The sequence below is a fragment of the Quercus suber genome, unplaced genomic scaffold (genome assembly GCF_002906115.3).
Source record: "Quercus suber isolate HL8 unplaced genomic scaffold, Cork oak 2.0 scaffold_78, whole genome shotgun sequence".
In the NCBI taxonomy this organism is placed as follows: Eukaryota; Viridiplantae; Streptophyta; class Magnoliopsida; order Fagales; family Fagaceae; genus Quercus; species Quercus suber.
In genome coordinates, this window is record NW_027069543.1 from 858,267 (window position 1) to 883,207 (window position 24,941).

The 24,941-nt window shown below is 37.5% G+C and overlaps 2 protein-coding genes and 1 long non-coding RNA gene across 5 annotated transcripts; 2 read left to right on the forward strand and 1 right to left on the reverse strand.

Moving 5' to 3' along the window:
- Window positions 1-362: 362 nt before the first annotated feature.
- LOC136067573 (uncharacterized) lies at window positions 363-3,602 on the reverse strand. 3 transcript variants are annotated; one of them, XR_010629026.1, is made up of 5 exons: window positions 3,452-3,602; window positions 2,647-2,931; window positions 1,790-1,916; window positions 1,402-1,572; window positions 363-793 (listed from the first exon to the last, which is right to left on the reverse strand). It is a non-coding gene; the product is annotated as an uncharacterized LOC136067573 (long non-coding RNA). The 3 variants fall into 3 exon arrangements; XR_010629025.1 differs by lacking the exon at window positions 2,647-2,931; XR_010629024.1 differs by lacking the exon at window positions 3,452-3,602 and having other exon boundaries at window positions 2,647-3,438.
- Window positions 3,603-15,030: 11,428 nt separating this feature from the next.
- On the forward strand, window positions 15,031-16,254 carry LOC136067586 (uncharacterized). The gene has a single exon (XM_065773680.1). The coding sequence runs from the start codon at window positions 15,031-15,033 to the stop codon at window positions 16,252-16,254; it is 1,224 nt and encodes a 407-aa protein (XP_065629752.1).
- A 1,209-nt stretch (window positions 16,255-17,463) lies between these two features.
- On the forward strand, window positions 17,464-18,795 carry LOC136067587 (uncharacterized). The gene has a single exon (XM_065773681.1). It carries the CDS (start codon window positions 17,464-17,466, stop codon window positions 18,793-18,795), a length of 1,332 nt encoding a protein of 443 aa, XP_065629753.1.
- The last annotated feature ends 6,146 nt before the right edge of the window (window positions 18,796-24,941 follow it).

Here is a 24,941-nt window from a genome sequence, read left to right on the forward strand (position 1 = left end):
AACCATTATTGCAAGTGCATTATTCTTCTTTATTTGCTTCTTCTTCAATGAATAATTCCTTTTATTCCTTTTATTCTCATACAATCATTTGAAGCAAAGCTCACATGTTAAAAACATATCATGACTATGCCAATGCAATTGAAACAAATCAATTAAGAATCTCAGATTGATAGATTGGTAAGACTAAAATAAATTATATTGAAAAGATTGCAATATGAGCTATCTAATGATCTATACTGATGGTTTTGTGACGACTGGCTAGGCAAATGATAGCATCTATTGCTAAATAGCCTTAAAATTATCAAGAGATGGTAGAAATATTACTTGGTAAGCTCAAAATTTAAAATAAATAAATAAGTAAATAAAAACCAACTACCCTAATGGGTTAGTTTTGAACTTAACTTTCATCCAACGAAATTAATTCTTGGAACACATCATGTTTTTACTACAAAAGAAACCAGCAAAGCCTTTAAGCATCCTATCAGCAAATGCCTCAATGAAATATGAAGCAATTCGCTAAATTGCAATGCCTTTAATAGAGGCAAGATAGGAAATATGTTCGAGCCTGGTATTAACACTATGAAGACATCTGGCAATTACATGGCTAGCACATTCTCCAAGAAGTTCTATCAATTGCAAACCTCCTTCCTCAGATCGTGGCAATCTGAGCCAGGGGTATGGTGATCCTAATCCAGGAGAGGATTCATGGGATGAAGTTAAAGAAGATCTGCCTTCTTGTCTTGCCTTTGCCATCAATAACTAAGAGCAAACTCAATGCACTGGGAATGGAAACCTGTATAACAGCTAGAATGGGATTAAATGTGAAGGAGAATAAATTTTAATTGCTGAAATAATAACACTACACCACTTGATGATAGAGAAAGTTGAGGGAAGGAAGAAAGGACTATATCTTGAATCTTTTCCTCCCTTTTTGTTGTTAGGTTTGTTAAAAAAAATTACAAACTTAAGCCAACCAAGGTAAAAATTGTTTGGTTTTTCAATATATTTTCAAGTAATAGTTTTGGTTCTCAAATGGAAAAGAAGTAGTTGAAGACCAGAAATACCAATTTGTGTCCCTAAATTTTAAGCTGCAGATGTTTCAAAAATTAAATAAAATCTCATCAAAAGTAATCCAAAACCAATTTTTAAGTTACCAAAAAAATAAAAATAAAGGCCAATCAAATTTAGTTTTCCGAGCAAAATATATTGCTTTCTTGATTCCATAAAACCAAAAAAAAAAAAAAAAAACATAAATCCTTTTAAAACCTCAATTCTATTATGTTCCAACATTTTCCTAGTAACCAAATACAGCTTGAATGAAAACCATGTTATTTTTTTTTTTTTTTTTTTTTAAGAAAACTTAAATGCAAGGAGTTCAAAAGAAAAGATGTAGTATATTACTTGTCCAATGCCTCCAAAAAGCTCCCTTAGTTCTTCAGTTGTCACATCTGGGGCCTCAGCAGAAGCACCACCATAACCCCCCTCAAGGCCTTGACCACTAGTACCATGCCCACCATCATTTCCACTTGGTGGGCCAGATAATGATAAGGTGCAACCACAAATGGAGTCAGCCTACTCAAATTCAAAGACTACATGATCACAATCATTTTCAAATGGAAGAGATAAGATAGAAAGAAATTGAAGCTATATTCTAGGAGTTTTGTTTATGTTGATCTTGTAGTTTAAATTTAAACATCTATATTTTAGTTATCCAAATCTGTAAATCGAATCTAGCATATAATATCTATATAGAAACCTTAACCATTGTTTTGGTAAGGCAGAACATTACCTCATATTTGTTCAGTCACAATGGCCTAATGCTTGTCGTGCTGCTTTATCTCTTAAGCTTTATCTTACGTCTGGCTTCCTGGACAGCTTCTACATCTGCTTGCCTTCATGCTTCCACTCACCTTAAACTAAAATTAGAATTAAGAAGCAATTGACCAAAAATTTAGTTCAAGCCTTTAAGTAACAAAATTAATGGCAATGCGGGCAATCCATAGTAAAAGAGGGAAAAGAAAAAGCACTTAATATTTCAATATAAAACAAATATTGAAATCAATAGAAAAGTAAAAACACCAAATAAGAGATATGATAAACATCAAATACCAAATCAAATTCACGTATAAACAACTAAATGTTTTCCGAGTTTCACACTGTAACAAAGCAAAATGAAAAGAAGAAATCATAAAAGCATTGCCCATTTCATAAAGCAGAACATTCACATACAATGTGACAGTTCCTTAATCACAAATAAATTTAGCAAAGAAAGAACAGAATGAATGAATGAATCATAATTTCCCAAACCAAAAGTTACCCAAAAAGAAAAAAAAGAAAAAAAGTGGGCATAACTTACTGAGACTGTGAAGGAGTGAACTGAGGCAAAGAGAGAAACATGGTTGTGAAGAATGGGTCACGCCCATTATTAGAACAACATTCAATCCTATGCTTATTTAATCCCAATGATTTCGATAAGATTAAATCAATATTTTAGTGATTTTTGTAGTCTAAAAAAATAAAACAAAAACAAATATCTAAAATTGAGAAGACAAACGTTTTGATGGAGAATCCCCAAACCCAAAACACAAACGAATCAAATCTAAATCTATCCAACAAAAAAACACAATTAAAAGTAACCTTTCATACCTAAATCTGGAAACTGCATCATAAATTTTTTTTTTCCCCCATCTTTGTCAATTGTCATCAAACCTAATCAACTGTCATCTTCGATCAATTTCCAACTTCATTCGCTCTATACCATGCCATTGAGAAGAAAAGCATCCACAACTTGCAGGTAGCATCAAACTGAGGGCTTTACTACGGATCATCAAATTGTTCCACAATTGCATCCCCAAACCCTACTCGTAAGTTGTTCTTCCTCTCTACCTCTCTCTCTCAAAACCCCAAAACCCTAACCCTTAAGAACTCTCTCTGTTGTAAAGAAGAAATAGAATAAAGCGCAAAGCAGATCAGCAGGGAAGGTTTAAGAAATATTAGCATAATATTAAATTCTATACTTATCCCAATGATTTTGTTAAGATTAGAAATGGAAGTACAAAACTAAACTTGAAATTTCATGGAGAAACTATAAAATAGTGTAACTGAGAGAATAGCATAAAATTGAGAAAAAAAAATTCATGGAGAACCCAAAAACCCAAAACAAAAACAAATCAAAACCAAAATCAAATCTAGACCTACACACACACAAAAAAAAAAAAAAAAAAAAAAAAAAGTACTGGTACTAGTTCCGACGAAAAAAAAGGGGAAAGACTAAGTGATATAAAAAAAATTGAAAAATTGAGAAAACAAACATTTCCATGGAGAACCCAAAAGCCCAAAACAAAAAGGAATCAAAACCAAAATCAAATCTAAACCTATTCAACAAAAGGACTCAATAAAAAGTAATATTTCATACCCAAATCCAAAAAAAAAAACATAGAGAAAAACGTACTGGAGCTAGTTCCAACAATTTGATGGTGGCAGATATATAGCCTAATGGTGTTGATGCCCATAGTTTTTTCTTTTTGCTTGTAGCAGTGTTCTAAGTTTGGCGAGGGAACGGAGAACTCTCTTTGTATCCTGCAGTTTTTTTTTTTTTTTTTTTTTGGAGAATTGCAAGCCTTTTCATTTTATTTTGACCTTTTTTTTTTTTTTTTCATTTTTATACTGAGAGAGTGAGAGGCATCAAATTTTACTTTTTTTCTTCTCACGTAAGGTGAGTCTTTTTCTCTACATGGGAGTCTCCTTCTCACTTTTTTGGTGAGACGCAGTGCTATTATTGGTTCTTTTCTCTAGTAGTTTGTCTTATTAGTCTTATGTTTTCAACTATGGATTTGGATTTTGTTCAAAAACTACAAAATATTAAGTTGATAGAAGATGAAGGAGAAGTTATTAGGGTTGGAACTATGCATAGGGATAGGATGTTGGAAGAATGCTCTTTCAGTCTGTTGGGGAGAGTTCTCACAACTAAGTCTTTTAACCAACATGCCGCTAAGGCTTTATTGCGATCTGTGTGGAAGATGGGTTCTGATGTTTGTGTTGTTGATGTTGAAGATGGTGTTCTTCAATTTAAATTTTCCATGGAGAGCTAGTTGAAGTGGGTGCTAGGAAATAGTCCGTGGAGTTTTGAGGATCATCCGTTGGTGTTGTGTAAGTGGGAGTAGGGCATGACTGCCACTTTTGTTCGTTTCAATTCAATACCAATGTGGGTACAGGTGTGGGGGCTTCCTTTTGATCTATTGTTTGAGGCGGTAGGTAGAGATATTGGTAATGGTCAGGGTAAGGTTGTGGAGGTTGATTTAAAAGCTTTTTCATTTGACCAAGCCTATTTTCTACGAGTAAGGGTTGAACTGCCATTGGAGAAACCACTTCGTAGAGGGGGTGTTGTTGCAAGTCCAGAAGGAGATAAAGTTTGTATTGGTTTTAAATATGAAAGATTAGTGGGGCTATGCTTCAAGTGTGGTCGGATTGGTCATGAAGCCAAAGTTTGTTCTCTTCAAATCGATCATCAGCAAGAACTTCCTTATGGCGAATGGTTGAAGGCTGGTTTTCGTAAAAATTATGTTTTTGCAAATATTGGTGGTAGTTTTGAGAGAAGGGAGGTTGTAGAGTAAGTGGGTCCGAGCTAAGGAAGATTATCAATGCAGTTTGATAGGGAGAAAGTAAACTCGGAACTTGATACTGTGGGAGCAGTTTTAGGGCAAAAGCACGTTCAAGTTGATAGTGGTGGTTCTATTGGTGGGCTGTCCAAGGGTGGTGCTGTGATTGGGGTGGTTGAGAAGGTTGAAACAGTTGCATCGACTGGGAAACTTAATCTTAATTTTGAGGCTATAATTTCTAAACTTGATCAGGCTATCCAATTAGAACCTATTATTTCGACTTCAAAATCTATCCGAATGGAGCAGTTGAAGGACAAAAGTGACATTCACTCAGGCTTGGTTGATATTTAGGTGATGGATGCTGACTTAACTTCTTGTAAACATGTTTCAACAGGGAAACAAGTGAAGCCGTGTAGTTCTTTGTGTCTTCAGGAGATTGCTTATGACTTTAATGTTGGCAAATGCAGTGGACAAGAGTGCAGTAACCCGGTTAATGGCAGGCCCAAGAGAATTGGAACTAAAATTAAAAGTGGGATGCTCACTATACAAGGCCCACCTGCAAGTGGATTTGATGGGGATACAATTAAAAAACCCACTTCAAAGGAAAAGAATTTACTTATTGTTGGAGAAAATGGGCTCAAGAAAGGGACTTGGAAGAGGGCTCAAATTAAGCCACGGTCTGGTATGGATTTACCTCTTAATATTTTGCTTGGTCAAAAGAGAAGTAGCAAGGATATCTCATGTGTAATAGAGAAGGCAGAATTGGCAAAAAAGAAAACTAAGGTGAGTAACATTGAAGGTTTACCTGTTCTTTTTGGGGTGGATCAGATTATATCGGCAGAGGTTGCTACACAACCCCGCCGGGCATTATGAGTCTATTGAGTTGGAACTGTCGAGGGCTTGGGAACCGTCGGACAGTTCGTGTCTTGGTAAAGGTAATCAATAAACAAGATCCCAATATTGTCTTTTTAATGAAGACAAAATCGGGTTTGGATTGGATGTTAAAGGTCTGTGATTGGTGTAAATATAAAAATGGTTTTATTATGCCTAGTAGGGGAAGTAGTGGTGGTTTAGCTTTATTTTGGAAGGAAGAGATTAAGCTTGATATTCAAACTTATTTTCATTCACATATTGATGCATGGGTAGATGGGGGGGCTGGTATTGGTTGGTGGCATCTTATTGGTTTTTATGGTGAACCTGATACTTTTAAAAGAGGGGAGTCATGGCAAAAATTGAAGTATTTGCATGGGACATCCTCTTTGCCGTGGCTAGCAATTGGGGATTTTAATGAAATTATAAGCATGGCTGAAAAGGAAGGGGGAAGTAATAGAACAAGACAACAAATGAAATATTTTGTTAACACTATAAACTGTTGTGGTCTTATGGAAGTTCAGTTTATGGGGCCATTGTTTACCTGGTTGTATTTAAAAGAGGATGGGTCGCAAATTAGAGAAAGGTTGGATAGAGCTTTGGCTACGGTGGAGTGGTTTCATTTATTTCCAATGGCTAAGCTTACTCATCTTTCACCATCACCTTCAAATCATTCCCCTCTCATTCTTCAGTTGTTTGCTAAACCAAGAAAAAAGAGGATGGGTAAGGTTTTCCGGTTTGAATCAAAGTGGTTAAAGGACCCAAGACGTGAGGCTATTGTGGAGGAAGCTTGGGATGAAGGCTTGCTTGCAGGGTCGGGTGATGTTCTTAATAAATGCTTGGAGAATTGCCGTGCTAGACTTGAGGTGTGGAATGGCACAGAATTTGGTAATGTGGGGAAAACAGTGGACGAATTACAAAAAAAGTTAGAATGGTTAGAGTTGCAACATCAACACCAGATATGATTAGATCTTTGAAGAACACTAGGATTGAGTTGAATTGTTGGATGAATAAGGAAGATGATATGTGGAGGCAAAGATCAAGAATTAGTTGGCTGCAATATGGGGATAGGAACACCAGGTTTTTCCATGAGAAAGCTTCTGCAAGATACAAAAGGAATTTCATAGAGGGTATGTTACATGAGAATGGTAGGTGGTTAGAAGGAGATGAGCATGTGGATAAGTTGATGTTGCAGTACTATGAGAGGCTTTTTACCAATAGTGATCCTATGGATTTTGAAGAAATTTTAGATGCAATTCAACATAAAGTCACCCCAAGGATGAATCAGGTACTTGTAAGGGAGTTTACAGAAGTTGAAGTGAAAAATGCCATTAAGCAAATGTACCCGTTGAAGTCTCCTGGACCGGATGGCATGCCTCTATTGTTTTATCAACGCTTTTGGTCCAAGATTGGTGGTGTGGTTACTTCAATTGTTTTGGCCTTCTTAATTTAGGTATCATTCCACCTAATTTTAATCATACACATATTGTCCTTATTCCTAAATGTAAAGAGCCAAAAATTGTGACTGATTGTAGACCCATTAGTCTTTGTAATGTGGTTTATAAAATTGTATCGAAAGCCATTTCTAATAGATTGAAAAAATTTCTTCCTTCTATTATTAGTGATACCCAAAGTGCATTCGTGCATGGTAGGTTAATCACTGATAATGTTCTTGTAGCATATGAAATGATGCATCATATTAGTCAAAAAAAGAGTGGAAGAGTGGGTGATTTGGCTCTTAAGCTTAATATGAGTAAGGCATATGATAGGGTAGAGTGGATATGGTTGGAAACAATTATGCAAAAGTTGGGTTTTGATGATAAATGGTGTGCTTTGATTATGAATTGTGTCACTACTGTTTCTTATTCTATGAAGATTAATGGTAAGCCTAAATGGCATATTGTTCCAAGTAGGGGAATAAGGGAAGGTGATCCATTATCTCCATATCTATTCTTGTTATGTGCAGAAAGACTTTTTGTTCTTATTAAGAAAGAGGTGGAGAATGGAAGGTTGGGGGGAGTTGCAGTTTGCCGTAGGGGTTCCAAAATATCTCATCTTTTCTTTTCCGATGATAGTCTGATTTTTTGTAGAGCTTCCTTGGAGGAGTGTGAAGCCCTTCAAAGGATGTTGAGGGTTTATGAGTGTGCTTCGGGGAAGCAGTTAAATTGTGCTAAAACTTCTCTGTTTTTTAGTAGTAATACTCCTATGGATATTCAAGAAGTCATCAAACAGAGGTTTGGGGCCCAAGTGATTAAGCACCATGAAAAATATTTTAGTTTGCCATCATTGGTGGGAAGGAATAAGAAAAAGGACAAACTAAGAAAAAAGATTGCTAGATGGAAAGAGAAGTTATTGTCTAAGGCAAGGAAAGAAGTGTTGATAAAAGCTGTGGTACAAGCAATTCTGACGTATACTATGAGTGTTTTCAAATTGCCTGATTCTCTTTGTGAGGATTTGACGAGTATGATTCGTAATTTTTGGTGGGGGCAAAGAAATGATGAGACGAAGATAGCTTGGATGAGTTGGGAGAAATTATGTGCTCCAAAGAGTTGTGGTGGGATGGGCTTTAAAAAGCTTAAGGAGTTTAACTTGGCTTTATTGGCAAAGCAAGGGTGGAGACTTCAACAAGGTTATGACTCATTGGTGTACAAGGTTTTGAAGGCTAAGTATTTTCCTAGAAATGATTTTTCATAGGCCATTTTAGGCAACAATCCCTCATTTACTTGGTGGAGTATTATGTTTGCTCAACCCCTTGTTAAAAATGGTTTACGGTGGAGGCTTGGTAATGGTGAGAGAATCCGGATTTGGGGTGATAGATGGATGCCTAAGCCTTCAACTTTCATTGTTTCATCTCCTAGGTTGTCTTTGCCACAAGATATGAAAGTTGGAGAATTGATAAATAAGGAAGAAGCTTCGTGGAAGGCTGATGCTGTTGATGCTCTGTTTTTGCCACATGAAGCAGAGGTTATAAAAGCAATCCCAATAAGTTCTCATCTACCTGAAAACAAACAGATTTGGGCTTGGAGCAATAATGGAGTTCTTTTAGTGAAAAATGCTTACTGGGTTACTTCTCAAATGTCAATAGTTGAATTTTCTGGTTCAAGTTCTAATGGTAGCCAAGAAAAGAGCTATTGGAAACGTTTATGGCAAATCAATGTGCCTCACAAAATAAGGCACTTTGCTTGGAGGGCTTGTCGAGACATCTTACCGTTGAAAACTAACCTTGTTAAAAGAAATGTTTTGTAGGTGGATATATATGATGGATGCAACGTGGAGGCAGAGGATTCGATCCATTTTTTCTGGAAATGCACCCAAGCTAAAGAACTTCAGTCGTCGTCCAAGTTGGTTTTTCCAAATGTAATGGACTAGCTAAGTTCTTTTAAGGAGATGTTATGGTGTTTAATGATGGACGAAAAGCGTTCACTAGAAAACATTGAGTTACTGTTAACCTATGCGTGGGTGCTGTGGAGTAACAGGAATGATATTCGTTATGGTGGACAGTGAAAAGATGGAAGGCTGCTTCTTCAATGGGCGATGCAATACTTGGAGGAATACCGAACTGCTGTTGATTTAATACCAATTGCTCAAGTGTCTGTCCAGCACGTTCAGAGGTGGATTCCGCCACCTGTACCAGGTTTCAAGTTTAATGTTGATGGTGCCGCATTTGCTGAGTTGAATTTTGTGGGAGTTTGAGTCATTGAACGGGACTGGAATGGGAAATTTGTAGCAGCAATGTGCAAACAAATACACGCACCACTGGGGCCTCTTGAAGCGGAATCGAAGGCTGTTGAAGTTGGTTTGCAGTTCGTAAAGCAGCTGGGTTTCTTAGACATCATAATTGAGGTTGATTCGTTAATAGTCTCTAGGGCGTTGAATTAATGGGAAATTTGTAGCAGCAATGTGCAAACAAATACACGCACCATTGGGGCCTCTTGAAGTGGAATCGAAGGCTATTGAAGTTGGTTTGTAGTTCGCAAAGTAGCTGGGTTTCTTAGACATCATAATTGAGGTTGATTCGTTAATAGTCTCTTGGGCGTTGAATCAGTCATCCTCAGCTTCAGCCTCAATTGTTGCAGTGATAATGGGGATTAGCTTAGCTACATTAGAGTTCCACAATGTGTATTTTTCTCATGTAAAACGTAATGCTAATATCCCGGCTCATTTGTTAGCAAAGTATGTCAAAGGCGTAGTTAATCAGTGTATGCGGATGGAGAATTGTCCTAATTGTCCTAGTTTCTTAGAATTAACAATTCTTCATGATGTAAACTCTACTATTTTTTAATATTAAGTTTGTTTTTCTATCATATATATATATATATATATATATATATATATATATATATATAATTTATCGCCTTTTAACTTATATGTGGCAGATTTTTAGGTGTGCATTTTTCCTGTATAGCAGCACTCCCTTAATTGTAGGAAAAGACTTTTGCTATTATATATGAGTATATGATATGACTAGCCTATAACCCCATGCATATACATGAATATACTTCAAAGATACACATTAAGATGCATAGTATAATAATCTTACATATATAATTTAAATATGTGTATCCAAGAGTTAGGCTCTTTAGGATATACACTACTGTAAATTTAAAAAAAAAAAACTCTCTCTTCTCCCCTTTCTCGTTTGTGTGTGTGTTAAAAATATTTAATATTCTAAAAAAAAATTAAAATATTATTGATAATCATTTTTTTTTTTAACTCTTTAAAAAGTCTTGTAAGAATGTTATTAGGTAGAAAATGTAAATTATCCATTTTTTAAATATTTTTATGTTCATTAATTCTAGACCCTTTGGTTTTTGTATACAATAACTCACTTGAATGAATATTTATGATATGGTCCTACATTTGATTCCAAAATTAAGAAATAAAACTCTCTCTAAAAATAAATAATTTAGGACACATGGCGCAAAATTAGACTTCAATTGTAGAATCTAATTAGATTTTCTCTAAATTTTATCTATTAATATATATATATAATTTTTGTACCAAATGAATTGTTTTTAGTTATAAAAAAAAGACTCATAAATATACAATCATTCAAACTCTCTCTTCCTCTAATTTTATATACAGTGTCAGTTATATGTTTATGTTTTTTTTTTTTTTTTTTTTTTTAATGATTTATTTATATTGGACTTGTCATTTTCTACTCTAAATTAACTCATTTAGTACAAAAATTAAAAAAATTTCGATTAGATGAAACACATGCCGTAAAATTAAATTCTAATTGAAATCTAATTTTTACACTGAACTAACTAACTTGGTTCAAAATTTTAAATTTTTTTATTTGATGGGACATATGGCGCAAAATTAGACTCTAATTGAATTTCAATTTAAAATCTAATTAGATTTTCTCTCAGCTTTACTTATTAATATATATATATATATATATATAGATGACTTATAAACTTGAATTGTTTTTAGTTCTACAAAGAAAAAATCTCATAAATATAAAATCATTCAAAAATTATGTTTTTTATGGTTTATTTATATTGAACTCCTCTTTTTTTACACTAAAATAACTCATTTGGTTCAAAAATAAAAAAAAACTTAGACTAAATGGGACACATGTCGCAAAATTAAACTGTAATTGAAATCTAGTTTTTACATTGAATTAACTCACTTGATACAAAAATTTAAAAACTTAGATTTGATGGGACACACGGCAGAAAATTAAACTCTAATTGAATTCCAATTTGAAATATAATTGGATTTTTTCTCAATTTTACCTATTATTATATATATAAATTAGTATGTAACTCATGCTTACACACGGGAATAATGAATTGTAGTAGTGCTATTGATATTAGCTTGGGTTATTAAACATATAGGATATAGTTTGACCAGTACATTTACAGGTACTAAAATAGTTTTTTCTTGCAATTTTCTTGATATTCCAAGTTTCTTATTACATTATTTTTACATATATAATTTTGAAAATCACTATTGATTTTACATATACAATATCAATTCATAATTATTGTCAGTGAAATTCTACTAAATACAACACAAAATAAAATAATAAATTGGTCAAATAATATCTCTTAAATTGAATAGGAATAGGTGTATGAGATCGTTCAGCTCAATTATAGTTTGTTACGTTCAATATCTTCGCATAGAAATATTTGAATAAAAACTTTATAAAAAATATGCTCATCAGTTCAGAGAAAAAATAATAATAAAAATCTAAACAATTTAATTTGTATGGAAAGCTAACAAAATCAAAACCCAATTTTGATTCTAGTTGAACTTTCTCTAAACTATGGTTTAATATATATATATATATATAACCTAGTTTATAATGGACCGTATATAGTCATGGTATATTACATAAATTACTTATAAATTTAAATTGTTTTTAGTTATATGATTAGGTTTTTTTATGATTTATTTATATTGGACTCCTCGTTTTCTACACTAAATTAACTCATTTGACACAAAAATTAAAAAACTTAGATTAGGTGGGACATGTGGCGCAAGATTAAACTCTAATTGAAATCCAATTTTTACACTAAATTAATTTACTTGGCACAAAAATTTAAAACTTAGATTAGATGGGACACATGGCGCAAAATTAAACTTTAATTGAATTCCAATTAGATTTTCTCTTAGCTTTGCCTATTAATATACAATTGACATTTGTCTTGAGTGATTCTAGACTAGTCACATGATAGAATTTCAATAATGCTCCTAAATGCAAGATTATCACAAAATAATTATTTAGTGAGGCTAAGATGTGAAATCCACTGGAAAATGGAGTTGATTAGCAATCCAAAAGATAAAGTAAAATTAAAACAATTAATAAAATTTATTTGAAGAGATATAATTTTTTTTTTTTTTTTTTTTGAGAAGAAGATATATTTATGTTGGTTGGTAAAGAAAAATAAAATTGAGGAAAAAAATGAATTTTAAAACACTAAAATTTAGGGATCCATACACAACATATCTATTGTTAGTTCTATCAAATTTTATTTTATAACTTAACTAAACTCATATTAAGGACGATCTTAGTTGGATGATTTAATAGTAAGAACACAATAATTAACTTTCTAAAGGTAATTCTATGAATTTAATTGATTTTAGGCAAGATAAAACTAGTGAATGAATTCATAGGGAACCTAAACATTTTATGAGCTCAATGTTTACGTTAAATTAAAGAATTATACATAATTAAAAACTTTTCTAGATAGGAAAATCAATAATAAATAAATAATAACAAGAATTTAAGCATTAAAATCATCAAAGTATTATTAAGAATATACCAAAAGAAGGTTGGGTTTCAACCCATGCCTTAACAAGGCTTCTAGCAAGCCATTACACCCAAGAAATACGCTAAAAATTGAAAAGAAACTCTAAGTAAAACCCTAATTTCGTTCTAAGGCAGCTATCCTTGAATTTTGACCTAAAAAGCCTTTATAATTTAAGTAGTCTTAGAAATCCTCTTATTAGTAGAGTTATTGTCTGGAAAAAAAAATCCTTGGTTTTCAAGTTCCACTTAATTGGCCTGTTTTGGCTCATTTACGTCATAATTTGGACTTTTCATAAATTACAAAGTTTTATCTCTTTGAGTTATCTTTCTGGCCTAATTTGAATGATCACAATATAATATCAAAGTTGAAACTTATGCCAAAAATAATAAAGCTTGAGAAGGTTGGAATCCTAATCCGAGTTTGACTTAGATTTAGTGTGAATTTCTTTTGATCCCTTGATATAATGGGGCTCAAAGACTAACCTTCTTAAACTTCATTATGGCACATGTAAAAATGTAGTCCATTAGTCTTATTCTTTACACAAATTCACTTGTGCCTTTTTTGACAAATTTTGCTAGAATTAATTACATTCTCCTACTAGAGACATACTAATGTATTAAAATTTATTTTAAGCACAAAATTAATTATTCAACATTATTCTCAAGCCAATTATAAAATGCATGAATGAGCACAATACAAGTAGGCTAAAATGAAAAACCCACACTCTATGTTTCACTAGAATTTATTAAGAGATCTAACTTTGGTTTTGTTCATTCTAGTCCTCTAAGTTCTAAGTTTATTCAATTAAAGTCTCTTCATTAATTTTTGTTAAATGTTGTAGTTAAATTGTCCTATTTTTTAATTTTTTTAATTAAAAAAAATCCAATTAATGATTGAAAAATATTTTTTAGAATAATTTTTTTAAAAAAATTTAATGTGTGGGGGGAAAAGCCCAACCTTACGTAGTGGGCCTAGAGCTTAAGGTGAAGGTTACTATATGTCTGAAGAGGCTAAAATTGTTGAGGAGTACTTCGCATGAAAGAAAGGTACTTGGGAGTAAAGAAGATCCGTCTGAAGAGAGTACCATCGTTCCGAAGAGATCATTCTTCTCGGATATAAAGATTTTTGGTCATATAAATATCTGGGGGGTTCGAATGAGCTTACTAATGACTTCATCAGTCTGGATAAGCTTTAGACACGCTTGGAGATAAGAAGAATGGAGAAATATCTAAAAGGAAAAGCTGCCACCACCGTATTAAATGCACTGCAGTAACTTTTCTGGCCGCATTTATGTGGAGAAGACCCCTGAACAATGTAACCTCAGCTACCGCCACTCATAAAAAGCTAAAGAAGATACATGACATGACATACACTCAAGTAGGTACCCAAATGAAGAACAAGTGGACGATGGGGATGATGAGGAAGGATACTATATAAAGAAGAAAGGCTTCTAATGAAAGGAAAAAAGGAAAAAGGAGGTCGAGAGAAAACAGAAAGAGAGACTTCATTGTAGCCCTAAGAACTGTAATCATTACTCAATTTATCATAAACCTCTTCAGACTTCAGTTCATTTAGTCTTTGCGTGTATTTTTCTACTGGTTTATACTTGGAGGTTGTAACCAATTGTTGTTAATTCCATAATCAACCTAGCTCTATCACCCACGCTCTACAAATTTATTGTTTTGAACTTGAACCACAAATCCTAACCCTACAATTGGCACCGTCTGTGGGAAGAGCTTGAGCAGAAGTGGAAGCAACAATTGATAATGGCTGAACCAGGGCAACAACCAGCAGAGTTTGGGGCGTCCTAACACATAGACCATTTTCTCAATTTGGAGCAGAGACAAAATCATGAAGGCAGCGTGCATACTACGCACCCTGAGCGAAGTCAACCGCATGGAGGAAGTCACATGTTTCATACAGAGAAGAACAATATGCAACTGGAAATTGAGAGGCTAAAGAGGGAATTGCGCCATGCAAAGAGAAAACATATTTCTTCACATTTTGATAAGGATTGGGGTGACGAGCAAGATGTCACTTATGAGCATAAATCTCGGACACCAATCAGCGAATCCTTTTCCTACAAAGAGGAGCATCGTCACAAAAGGCAACCTCGAAGCCCATCACGAGAAGGAGTAGGGAACGACACTATGAGCAAAGGCTTGAATCAAATCTCTAGGTCACCCTTCACGTACAGGATCGAAGGAGCGAGACTTCCTCGGCGTTTTAACTAGCCAACTTTCACCATTTATAATGGCAAAACAGACCCTGTGGAGCATGTGAGCCACTTTAATCAAAGGATGGCTGTCTACTCTAGGGATGAAGCTCTGATGTGTAAGGTCTTCCCCTCTAGTCTTGGACCAATTGCAATGAGGTGGTTCGATAACCTAAAAGCAGATTCCATCAATTCCTTCAAAGAGCTCACTCAAGCATTTGGTTCACGTTTTGTCACATGTCGAAGAGTGGCCAGGCCTTTGTCTTTTCTGCTATCCTTGAGCATGCAGGAGGGTGAGACCCTGAAGACGTATTCGGACAGGTACTGGGAGATGTTTAATGATATAGAGGGCAACTTTGATGCAATGGCCCTCGACACGTTCAAGCTTGGCCCCCCTACTGACCATGGTTTAAGGACATCCTTGTCTGGTAAACCCATTACTAACATGCGCCAGCTTATGGACCGTATTGAAAAATACAAAAGAGTTGAAGAAAATCAACAACAAGGGAAGGGTAAGGACAAGGTTATCCTCCAGGAGAGGAGGGATTTCAAGTCGGACCGTTACAATAAAAACAAACCACGGAGAGATTTCGTTGGGCAGTCATGGTCAACAAATCTTCAAGCAGTTAACACTGTATTCAAAGAACCAGTGCATCAGGTTTTGAAAAAAGTTAAAAATGAACCCTTCTTCAAGTGGCCAAACAAGATGGTTAGGAACCCTGAAAGACGTAATCACAATCTTTATTGCCAATACCACCAAGATCATGGGCATACCACAAAAGAGTGCAGAAGTTTGTGGGATCATTTGGACCAACTGGTTCGCAAAGGTAAATTGAGGCACCTCTTGCATCACTCCAGTGGCCGAGGAGGTCAGATGAATTCTGAACCCGAGAGGAATGATTCTTTGAAACCTTCATTAGGAACTATCAACGTCATCTTCGCAGCACCGGGGAGAACAGGGTCCTGGCCATCCAAGGTTATGTCAGTAGCTCGGTTACCGGTAGGGGACTTTGGCCAAGATCCAAAGAGAGCTAGACCGGATATCCAACCGGTTTTAGGCTTTTCGGACGAAGACAAGATTGAAACCATCCAACCTCATGATGACGCTCTGGTAGTTACCCTCAAAATTGGAGGATACGATGTGAAGAGGGTAATGGTGGACCAGGGTAGCGCAGTGGAGATAATGTACCCTGACCTCTACAGGAGGCTGAACCTAACACCTGATGACTTAACACCATACAGTTCTCCCCTTGTTAGCTTCGAGGAAAGAATCGTCACCCCGAAGGGCCAGATATGGTTACCTGTATAGACTGGCTCGGAAGTAGTGGAGGTGGACTTCATTGTTGTAGATATGTATTCCCCTTATACGACAATTGTAGCCAGACCTTGGCTACATTTGCTAGGGGCTGTTTCCTTTACTTTGCATCAGAAAGTTAAATATCCATCTGAAAGGCGAGTTTGTGAAATCCGTGGAGATCAATCCTCGGCTAGACAATGCTTGGTGGCTGTCATCCAGCACAAGCCCGAAATCGAGTCGTCGGCTAGGGCCGAGAGAGATTTATAACAGTTAAAAAGTCGAGTATCGCCCGTCGAAGATCTAGATGAAGGCGTTAGATGTGAGAATTTAGTAAAATTTCTAATTGGGGACAATCCTGAAAGGTTCTTTCAAGTCGGATCTCAGATGCCTCTACTAGAAAAAGAAGAGCTAATTAAGTTCCTTAAGAGAAATCTCGACGTATTTGCCTGCAATGCTTACAAAGCCCCAGGAGTGGATCCGGAATTCATTTGTCACCATCTGAGGTCAACCCACTGATTGTCCCCAAGAAGCAGCCTCCTCGGCGCCCATCTAAGGAACATGCAGACGCAGTCAAAGAAAAGGTAATGAAGCTCAAATAGACTGGAGCTATTAAAGAAGTTTTTTACCCCGAGTGGTTAGCAAATACTGTGGTGGTGAAGAAGAAGAGCGGGAAATGACGAGTCTGTGTAGATTTCACCGATTTAAATAAGGCTTGTCCTAAGGACCCTTTCTCTATGCCGAAAATTGATCAGCTAGTAGATGCCACTGTCGGCTATCCTCGGATGAGTTTCTTGGATGCTTTCCAAGGCTACCACCATTGGTAATTACTAGAAGAAGACCGCTTTTGTTACCCCTATTGGTAATTACCATTATAAAGTGATGTCATTCAGTCTGAAAAATGCAGGCTCTACTTACCAACGAATGATGATAAGGATGTTTAAGTCACAGTTAGGCAAAAGTATTGAGGTTTATATAGATGACATGGTGGTGAAAAGCAAAGTTGTGTCCGAGCATGTGAAAGACCTTGACAACACTTTTGAAATCTTAAGAAGGCACAAGCTACGTCTTAACGCTTCCAAATGCTCATTTGGTGTAGGGTCAGGCAAATTCTTGGGTTACATGGTGACACACAAGGGAATTAAGGTTAACCCCGATCAGATAAAGGCTATTCAAAATCTACAATCTCCTCGAAATCTGAAAGAGGTTTAGAAATTAACAGGAATGACAGCTGCCTTGAACCGATTCATCTCTCGGTCAGCAGATAGGTGTAAACCTTTCTTCTCACTGATCAACAAGTGGAAAGGGTTTGAATGGATTGAAGAATGTGCTTCAGCCTTTCAACAACTCAAAGACTATTTGGCTCTGCCACCAATTATGGCTAGTCCTGAACCGGATGAAGTCCTGTTTGCCTATATTGTTGTGGTTCCCTATGCCGTAAGTCTAGTACTGATACGAGTGGATCAAGGCGTGCAAAAGCCAATTTACTATGTGAGTAAATCTTTACATGAAGCCGAGATTAGATACTTGCCACTGGAGAAAGCTATCTTGGTAGTAGTACTCGGAACACAAAAATTGCCTCACTACTTCCAAGCACATACGGTCGTCGTGTTTACACAACTTCCGCTTAAATCCATACTTCGAAGTGCTGACTACATAGGAAGAATAGCCAAGTGGGGCACTATCCTAGGGGCTTTCGATATCAAATACATGCCTCGCACTTCAGTCAAGGGGCACATCCTTGCAAATCTGGTGGCCGAGTTCACGGAACCTAGTTTAGAAGAAGTAACGGCAGAGAAGGACATGGATGAAAAATCGGTTGGTATGATTTCTCAACAAGGCCCTTCCCACTGGGAAGTGTATATGGACGGCGCAGCAAACCAGAAAGGTTGTGGAGTGGGGCTAGTGCTGATATCCCCCGAGAGAATCATCATTGAAAAATCATTAAAACTAGATTTCTTGGCAACAAATAATGAGGCGGAGTACGAAGCCCTATTGATGGGAATGTCTATGGTCCAAAGAATGGGAGGAAAAGCAGTGGAGTTGTTCTCAGACTCAAGGTTAGTCGTGGGTCAAGTACAAGGTGAGCTTGAGGTGAAGGATGAGAGAATGCAGGGATACCTGAACCGAGTCAAACGTCTGCAGTCGAAATTCGAATTTTTCAGTTTGCTGCACATCCCCAGAAGTGGTAACGCACATGCTGATTCTCTGGCCACACTCACTACCTCTTCGACGCAAAATTTATCGAGAGTTATCCTCGTCGAGGACTTGCATGGACCTACTGAGGCAAGAAGAGATGTAATCCAAGTTCACCAAATCAGAACCGGGTTTTGCTGGATGGATCCTATAGTCAAATTCTTGAAAGAAGATATTCTGCCTGAAGAAAAGGGGGAAGCTAACAAAATTCGAAGGAAGGAAACCAGATTCTGGCTATTCGAGGACCAGAAATTATACAAACGCTCATATTCAGGGCCGTACCTGTTATGCATGCATCCTGAAGCAGCTGAGTTGCTACTAAAGGAATTACATGAAGGAATCTGTAGAAGCCACACTTGAGGTAGGTCTTTATTTCACCAAACCGTTACTCAAGGTTATTAGTAGCCAAACATGCAAAAAGAAGCTCATGAATATGTTAAGAAGTGCGATCAATGTCAACGATTTGCGCCGAACATACACCAACCAGGTGGAGTCCTCAACCCATTATTTAGTCCATGGCCATTTGCTCAATGGGGCTTAGATATAGTGGGTCCATTCCCAAGAGCCGCAGGAAATAAGAAGTACCTCCTGGTTGACACAAACTATTTCACCAAATGGGTTGAAGCTGAACCTCTAGCCAACATCTGAGATGTAGATGTGCAGAAATTTGTATGGAAGAATATTATTACTCGTTTCAGAGTTCCTCATACTCTCATCTCAGAAAATGGCCTACAGTTCGACAGCGAAACATTCCAGAATTATTGTAGCGAACTGGGAAACACAAACAGATACTCCACCCCTACCTATCCCCAGAGGAATGGACAAGCAGAAGCAGTTAACAAAGTCATAGTTAATGGATTAAAGAAGAGATTAGACAATGGGAAGGGCAAGTGGGTGAAAGAATTGCCACACGTACTTTGGGCTTACAGAACTACGCCTCGCAGATCTACTGGAGAGACCCCCTTCTCGATGACTTATGGGCTAAAACAGTCATCCCTCTAGAGACTGGATTTCCAAATCTGAAAACCAGCTCGTTCAGTCAGACTGGCAACAATGAGCTACTAGAAAGGAGTTTGGATTTGATTGAGGAAATGAGAGAAAATGCAATGGTTCGATTAGCACATTACCAACAAAAGCTCAGGCAAGGCTATGATACCAACGTGAAGTTAAGGCCTCTAGAACCTGGTGATTTACTCAGGAAAGTTTTGGGCACTGCAAAAAATCCAGCTTGGGGGAAACTAGGACCCAATTAGGAAGGGCCATATCGTATCACTTTAGGGGCTCGCATTGGGGCATATTTCCTAGAAAACCTAAATAGTCATGTGATACCGCGCCCTTGGAATGTAAATAACCTCAAAAGGTACTATTATTAATCGAATCTTCTCTTCAATTACCATGACAATTCGTATCCTTAATGGTTCTTTAAGTATTTAAACTTAAATCCAATCATGCCTGTAGTCCTCGGACTAGATGATTTGGGTTAGTTAACACTCCTTAACGGTTCTCTAAGTGTTTAAACTTAAATCCAATCATGCCTGTAGTACTCGGACCAGATGATTTGGGTTAGTTAACACTCCTTAATGGTTCTCTAAGTGTTTAAACTTAAATCCAATCATGCCTGTAGTCCTCGGACTAGATGATTTGGGTTAGTTAACACTCCTTAACAGTTCTCTAAGTGTTTAAACTTAAATTCAATCATGCCTGTAGTCCTCGGATCAGATGATTTGGGTTAGTTAACACTCTTTAACGGTTCTCTAAGTATTTAAACTTAAATCCAGTCATGCCTGTAGTCCTCGGACCAGATGATTTAGGTTAATTAACACTCCTTAATGGTTCTCTAAGTGTTTAAACTTAAATCCAATCATGCCTGTAGTTCTCGGATCAGATGATTTAGGTTAGTTAACACTCCTTAACGGTTCTCTAAGTGTTTAAACTTAAATTCAATCATGCCTGTAGTCCTCGAACCAGATGAGTTGGGTTAGTTAACACTCCTTGGCGGTTCTCTAAGTGTTTAAACTTAAATCCAATCATGCCTGTAGTCCTCGGACCAGATGATTTAGATTAGTTAACACTCTTTAACGGTTCTCTAAGTGTTTAAACTTAAATCCAATCATGCCTGTAGTCCTCGGACTAGATGATTTGGGTTATTTAACACTCCTTCGAATGCCTGCAATCCTTGGATCAAATAGTATGGGTTAGTCAACACCTCTGTACAGTTATTGTTATTGAAGTTTAACTTTGGAATGAGTCTTGCCTGAAATTCTCGAATGTATTTAAATTAAATCTAACTTATGATAACCTTCTTTGTGCATGTTCGAAAAGACCTGTGAAGCTTTTATAACACTCGTTGCATTCATTACTTAGTAGTAATTCTTATACAAACTGCTCTTTTCAATACCAATTTTGGTTATGTACATTGTCAGCATAATATGGTGGTTATGTTTACCTACATTACCATAATTACAAAATACAATTATTTGTAGCAAAAGTAAGTCATAAGATACGCAACGAAGACACCAGAAGTAAAAGGAAAACTGTTTCATTGATCAAAAGAAAATAGGCTGCAATCCCTTACATAAAATAAAAATGAATACAAGTGCCAAAAAAAAAAAAAAAAACTTAAGTATCTAAGTCTTCTTTTGAGGGACCAAAGGGTCGGCAGCTTGGCTTGTCCGAGCAGCAGCAGCTTCTGGGGCTTGGTCCTTAGGCTCTGTGGAGGTTTTCTTTTTTTCCAAGCCCTCGCCCTTATCCTTGGGTACTTCAACTGGCTTACTCTGATCACCAGGCTGACCAGACTCCTTAGCGGCCTCAAAGGTGGTTGGAAGAACTTGGCTGACCAAGGATTGCTCTGAAGCCTCTTTGAGTTGTGTTGGAGGAGGGGGATCAGACCCTAGGAGCTCTCGGATATCAGGGTCATAATATATGCTCCCAGGTAGTCTCAGGTTTGAGTCGGCAGGGACCCTAGCAGCGTCCAGTGTCTTTCCCCATGTTATATCATAGTAGTCTTGGCTGACTGAGGCAAATTGCTCAATAAGGCCTTTTTCAGTCTCCTCCACCCCCAGCTTATATGCGGCCTTTCTTTCAACCTCGACTGCCTCCTTAGCCAGCTGAGCACTCTTCTAAGCCAGCTTGGCAGTTTCCCTGGCCTTTTGAAGTTCGGCTCGAAGTTCCTTCACAGGCGTTTTCTCAATTTCCAAATTGGTTTCAGTCTCATTCAGTAGCTTGCGTTGGGTTTCGGCCTACTTCTCAGTATTCTGTAGGCCCGCATTAAGACTATTCTTTTCATTAGTCACCTCTTTGAACTGCTCAGAGAGTTGAAAATACTCTTCCTTTAAGCTGCCCAAAGATTTCTCTGCCTTGGACCGAGAGTGGGCCTCTGCTTGGGCTTCGATATATGTCTTTTTATTCCACTCTTCGGCCACAAAGACTTGCTGGGTAATCTGCATAATAAAGTGAAAGAGTTAGTACAAAACAAACGAAAAATTAACATTCCAAACTAAAGAGCTGGATTAACTCACTTACCATGGCCAAATCCCTTTTCAGGGACATGAATGGTTCATATTGGCTGAAGCGCCTATATGAATCCATGTCCCGGGGAAGGAGCAATGGTTGCTCCAAAGCGTCAGCAACGACTCCTGCTCTCCCCCCATTATAGTTTCTAAGGGAAGTATCCCAAGGAATAGGAGCACCGTCCAACTCCAACTTAGGAGACCATGTGCGTGGCCCTCGGCGTACATCAGCAACATGAGGGTCATCTTAGCTATCAATAGATGAAGCCCTTTTGCTCTGGTGGTCTTTCGCCACTTTTTGCTGCTTGGTTGCCTTTGGTGGCACCACCTCCTTCTCCTCAGTTTCGAGGGGCCTCTTCTTCTTCAAGTCCGGCAAGGGCTTTAAGCCGAGATTAGGAACTTGAGGTGGTGGTGGAGGTAGACTCACCATAAGTTGGGAAGTACTAGTTCCTTTTGGCTTGGCCTTCTTGCCTCTGTTCCTCATCAGAGCCTTTAAGTCTGACATGTTTTCTTCTTCTGAAGAGTCATCCGGAAGAGCAGTTATCAAAATGGGAGGATGGACACTGGAATGCCTGTCAATTTCCTTCTCGGAGGCCGAGGATGGTATCACTTGAACCCCTCCTAAAGCTTCCCCTTCGAATTTAAATTTGTCTATTTACTCCTCTAGTGAAGAGGTCGAGGAGCCAACCCTTTCACCTACAACCACTGGTTCAAAGGGGACTTGCTGAACCGGCTGGACAAACAGAGGTATACCCTGCGGGTTTGGATGTGGCACCGAAGGAAGATCAAATGGAGCCAAGAAATTCTTCTGACCAACGTCGATTCGGTTGATGCGATAGTCTCCTTGTCTTATCGCGTTTCCGACCGGCTGAAAATCGGACGGTTTGGGCGTGTAACTGAGAATGAGGGGAACCGACTGGAGTTGCTCGTCTTCACTCACAAAAATCACTGATCGTAACAAGTAGTTGAGCGCGGCAGTGTTGGTAAGACTCAGCCGAGGAGAGACGTGGTTTTTATCTGTCAGCATCACAGCAAAATTTAGTCATAAACTTGAAAACAGCAAGACTGAGAAGACGAAGTTGCAAAAAATGTCAATCATAAATCTACTGTTAGCAAGCCTAAATCTAAGATGCCCCCACCTAGCTCTCCTGATTGGGTTGGGCAGTGAAGACCGTCATGCCAGGCGCCCGAGACGATCAGATAATTGTCTTTTATCCCTTTGTTAGACTTGGGAAGGCAGTAGACAAGCCTAACAGCGTTGGATCGGGATTTCAAATAATATCCTACTCCTTTCTGACTGTGGCACTCGTATATATGTACCACGTCCCGCCAGGTGAGGCCCAAGCCTAGATGGCAGTTCAAATCATCGATGGCTCCTAAAACCCTAAAGACATTGGGCGCATATTACTCGGGGCTAAGCCTATGGTTTTGAAGGTAGTTAGTGATTATGAGACCCATAGGAATGGTCATTCCTCCTTCTAGGAAGGCGATGATGGGGATTATCACTTCACCCACTTTCCGATCTGTCAGGACTTTTTCTGGGGGGCTATATCTCAAACCCACATCTTCAGGTATGCAGTATGTGGCCCTAAACTTCTCCATCTGAGCGGGACTATCCACCAAATACTAGTATCTACCCATCTTAGACGAACGAGAAAGGAAGGACTCTAAACGCAGTGACTAGGGGGCGACTACTCGAAGGTCAAAAAGGGTGTCTGAGGAGAAGGTTAAAGATGAATATATGAGAACTTACACGAACAGGATCGGAAAATGATCTTTGAACTCGTGGAGATGCTTGTAGATTCTGGATTTGATGATTGTGGAGTTTGGTTGATTGGAATGCCTCTGTTCGCTGGAAAGTCTGAAAATATGTAAAGTAAAGAAGGAAAAACCTCCTCTAAGGCTTTATATAGAGACAAGCGAAGGGGAAGGAGTTATCCCACCCAAATTCCGAGGAAAAACAACGTTCGTTGGATCATTAGTTCACCGTTAGATGGCAAAGACAAAACCCTGCCTGGAGTAATTAATAGCACTTTGGAAACCTTGAAACGGCAGCAGCAATTATGAAGCGCACAAATCTATGCTCCTACACGTGTGAACTAAGATATTTTTGCATTTTTTATTTTTATTTTGTAGCAAACCAAAATTTTATTTTTTTCTCCTCGGATGTGAGGGAAAAATTAAAATTTTGAGGGGCTATTGTGGGGGGAAAAGACCAACCTTACGTAGTGGGCTTAGAGCCCAAGGTGAAGGTTACTATATGTCCGAATAGACTAAAATTGTTGAGGAGTACTTTGCATGAAAGAAAGTTACTTAGGAGTGAAGAAGATCCATCCGAAGAGAGTACCGTCATTTCGAAGAGATCATTCTTCTCGGATATAAAGATTTTTGGTCATATAAATATCTGGGGGGTTCGAATGAGCTTACTAATGACTTCATCAGTCTGGATAAACTTTAGACACGCTTGGAGATAAGAAGAATGGAGAAATATCTAAAAGGAAAAGCTACCATCACCGTATTAAATGCACTGCAGCAACTTTTCTGGTCGCATTTATGTAGAGAAGACCCCTGAACAGTGTAACCTCAACTACCGCCACTCACAAAAAGTTAAAGAAGATACATGACATGACATACACTCAAGTAGGTACCCAGATGAAGAACAAGTAAACGATGAGGATGATGGGGAATGATACTATATAAAGAAGAATGGCTTCTGATGGAAGGAAAAAGGGAAAAAGGAGGTCGAGAGAAAAAAGAAAGAGAGACTTCATTGTAGCCCTAAAAACTGTAATCACTACTCAATTTATCATAAACCTCTTCGGACTTCAGTTCATTTAGTCTTTGCGTGTATTTTTCTGCTGGTTTATACTTCGAGGTTGTAACCAATTGTTGTTAATTCCATAATCAACCTATCTCTATCACTCACGCTTTACAAATTTATTATTTTGGGCTTGAACTACAAATCCTAACCCTACATAATGAAAGTTGACAAAGAGA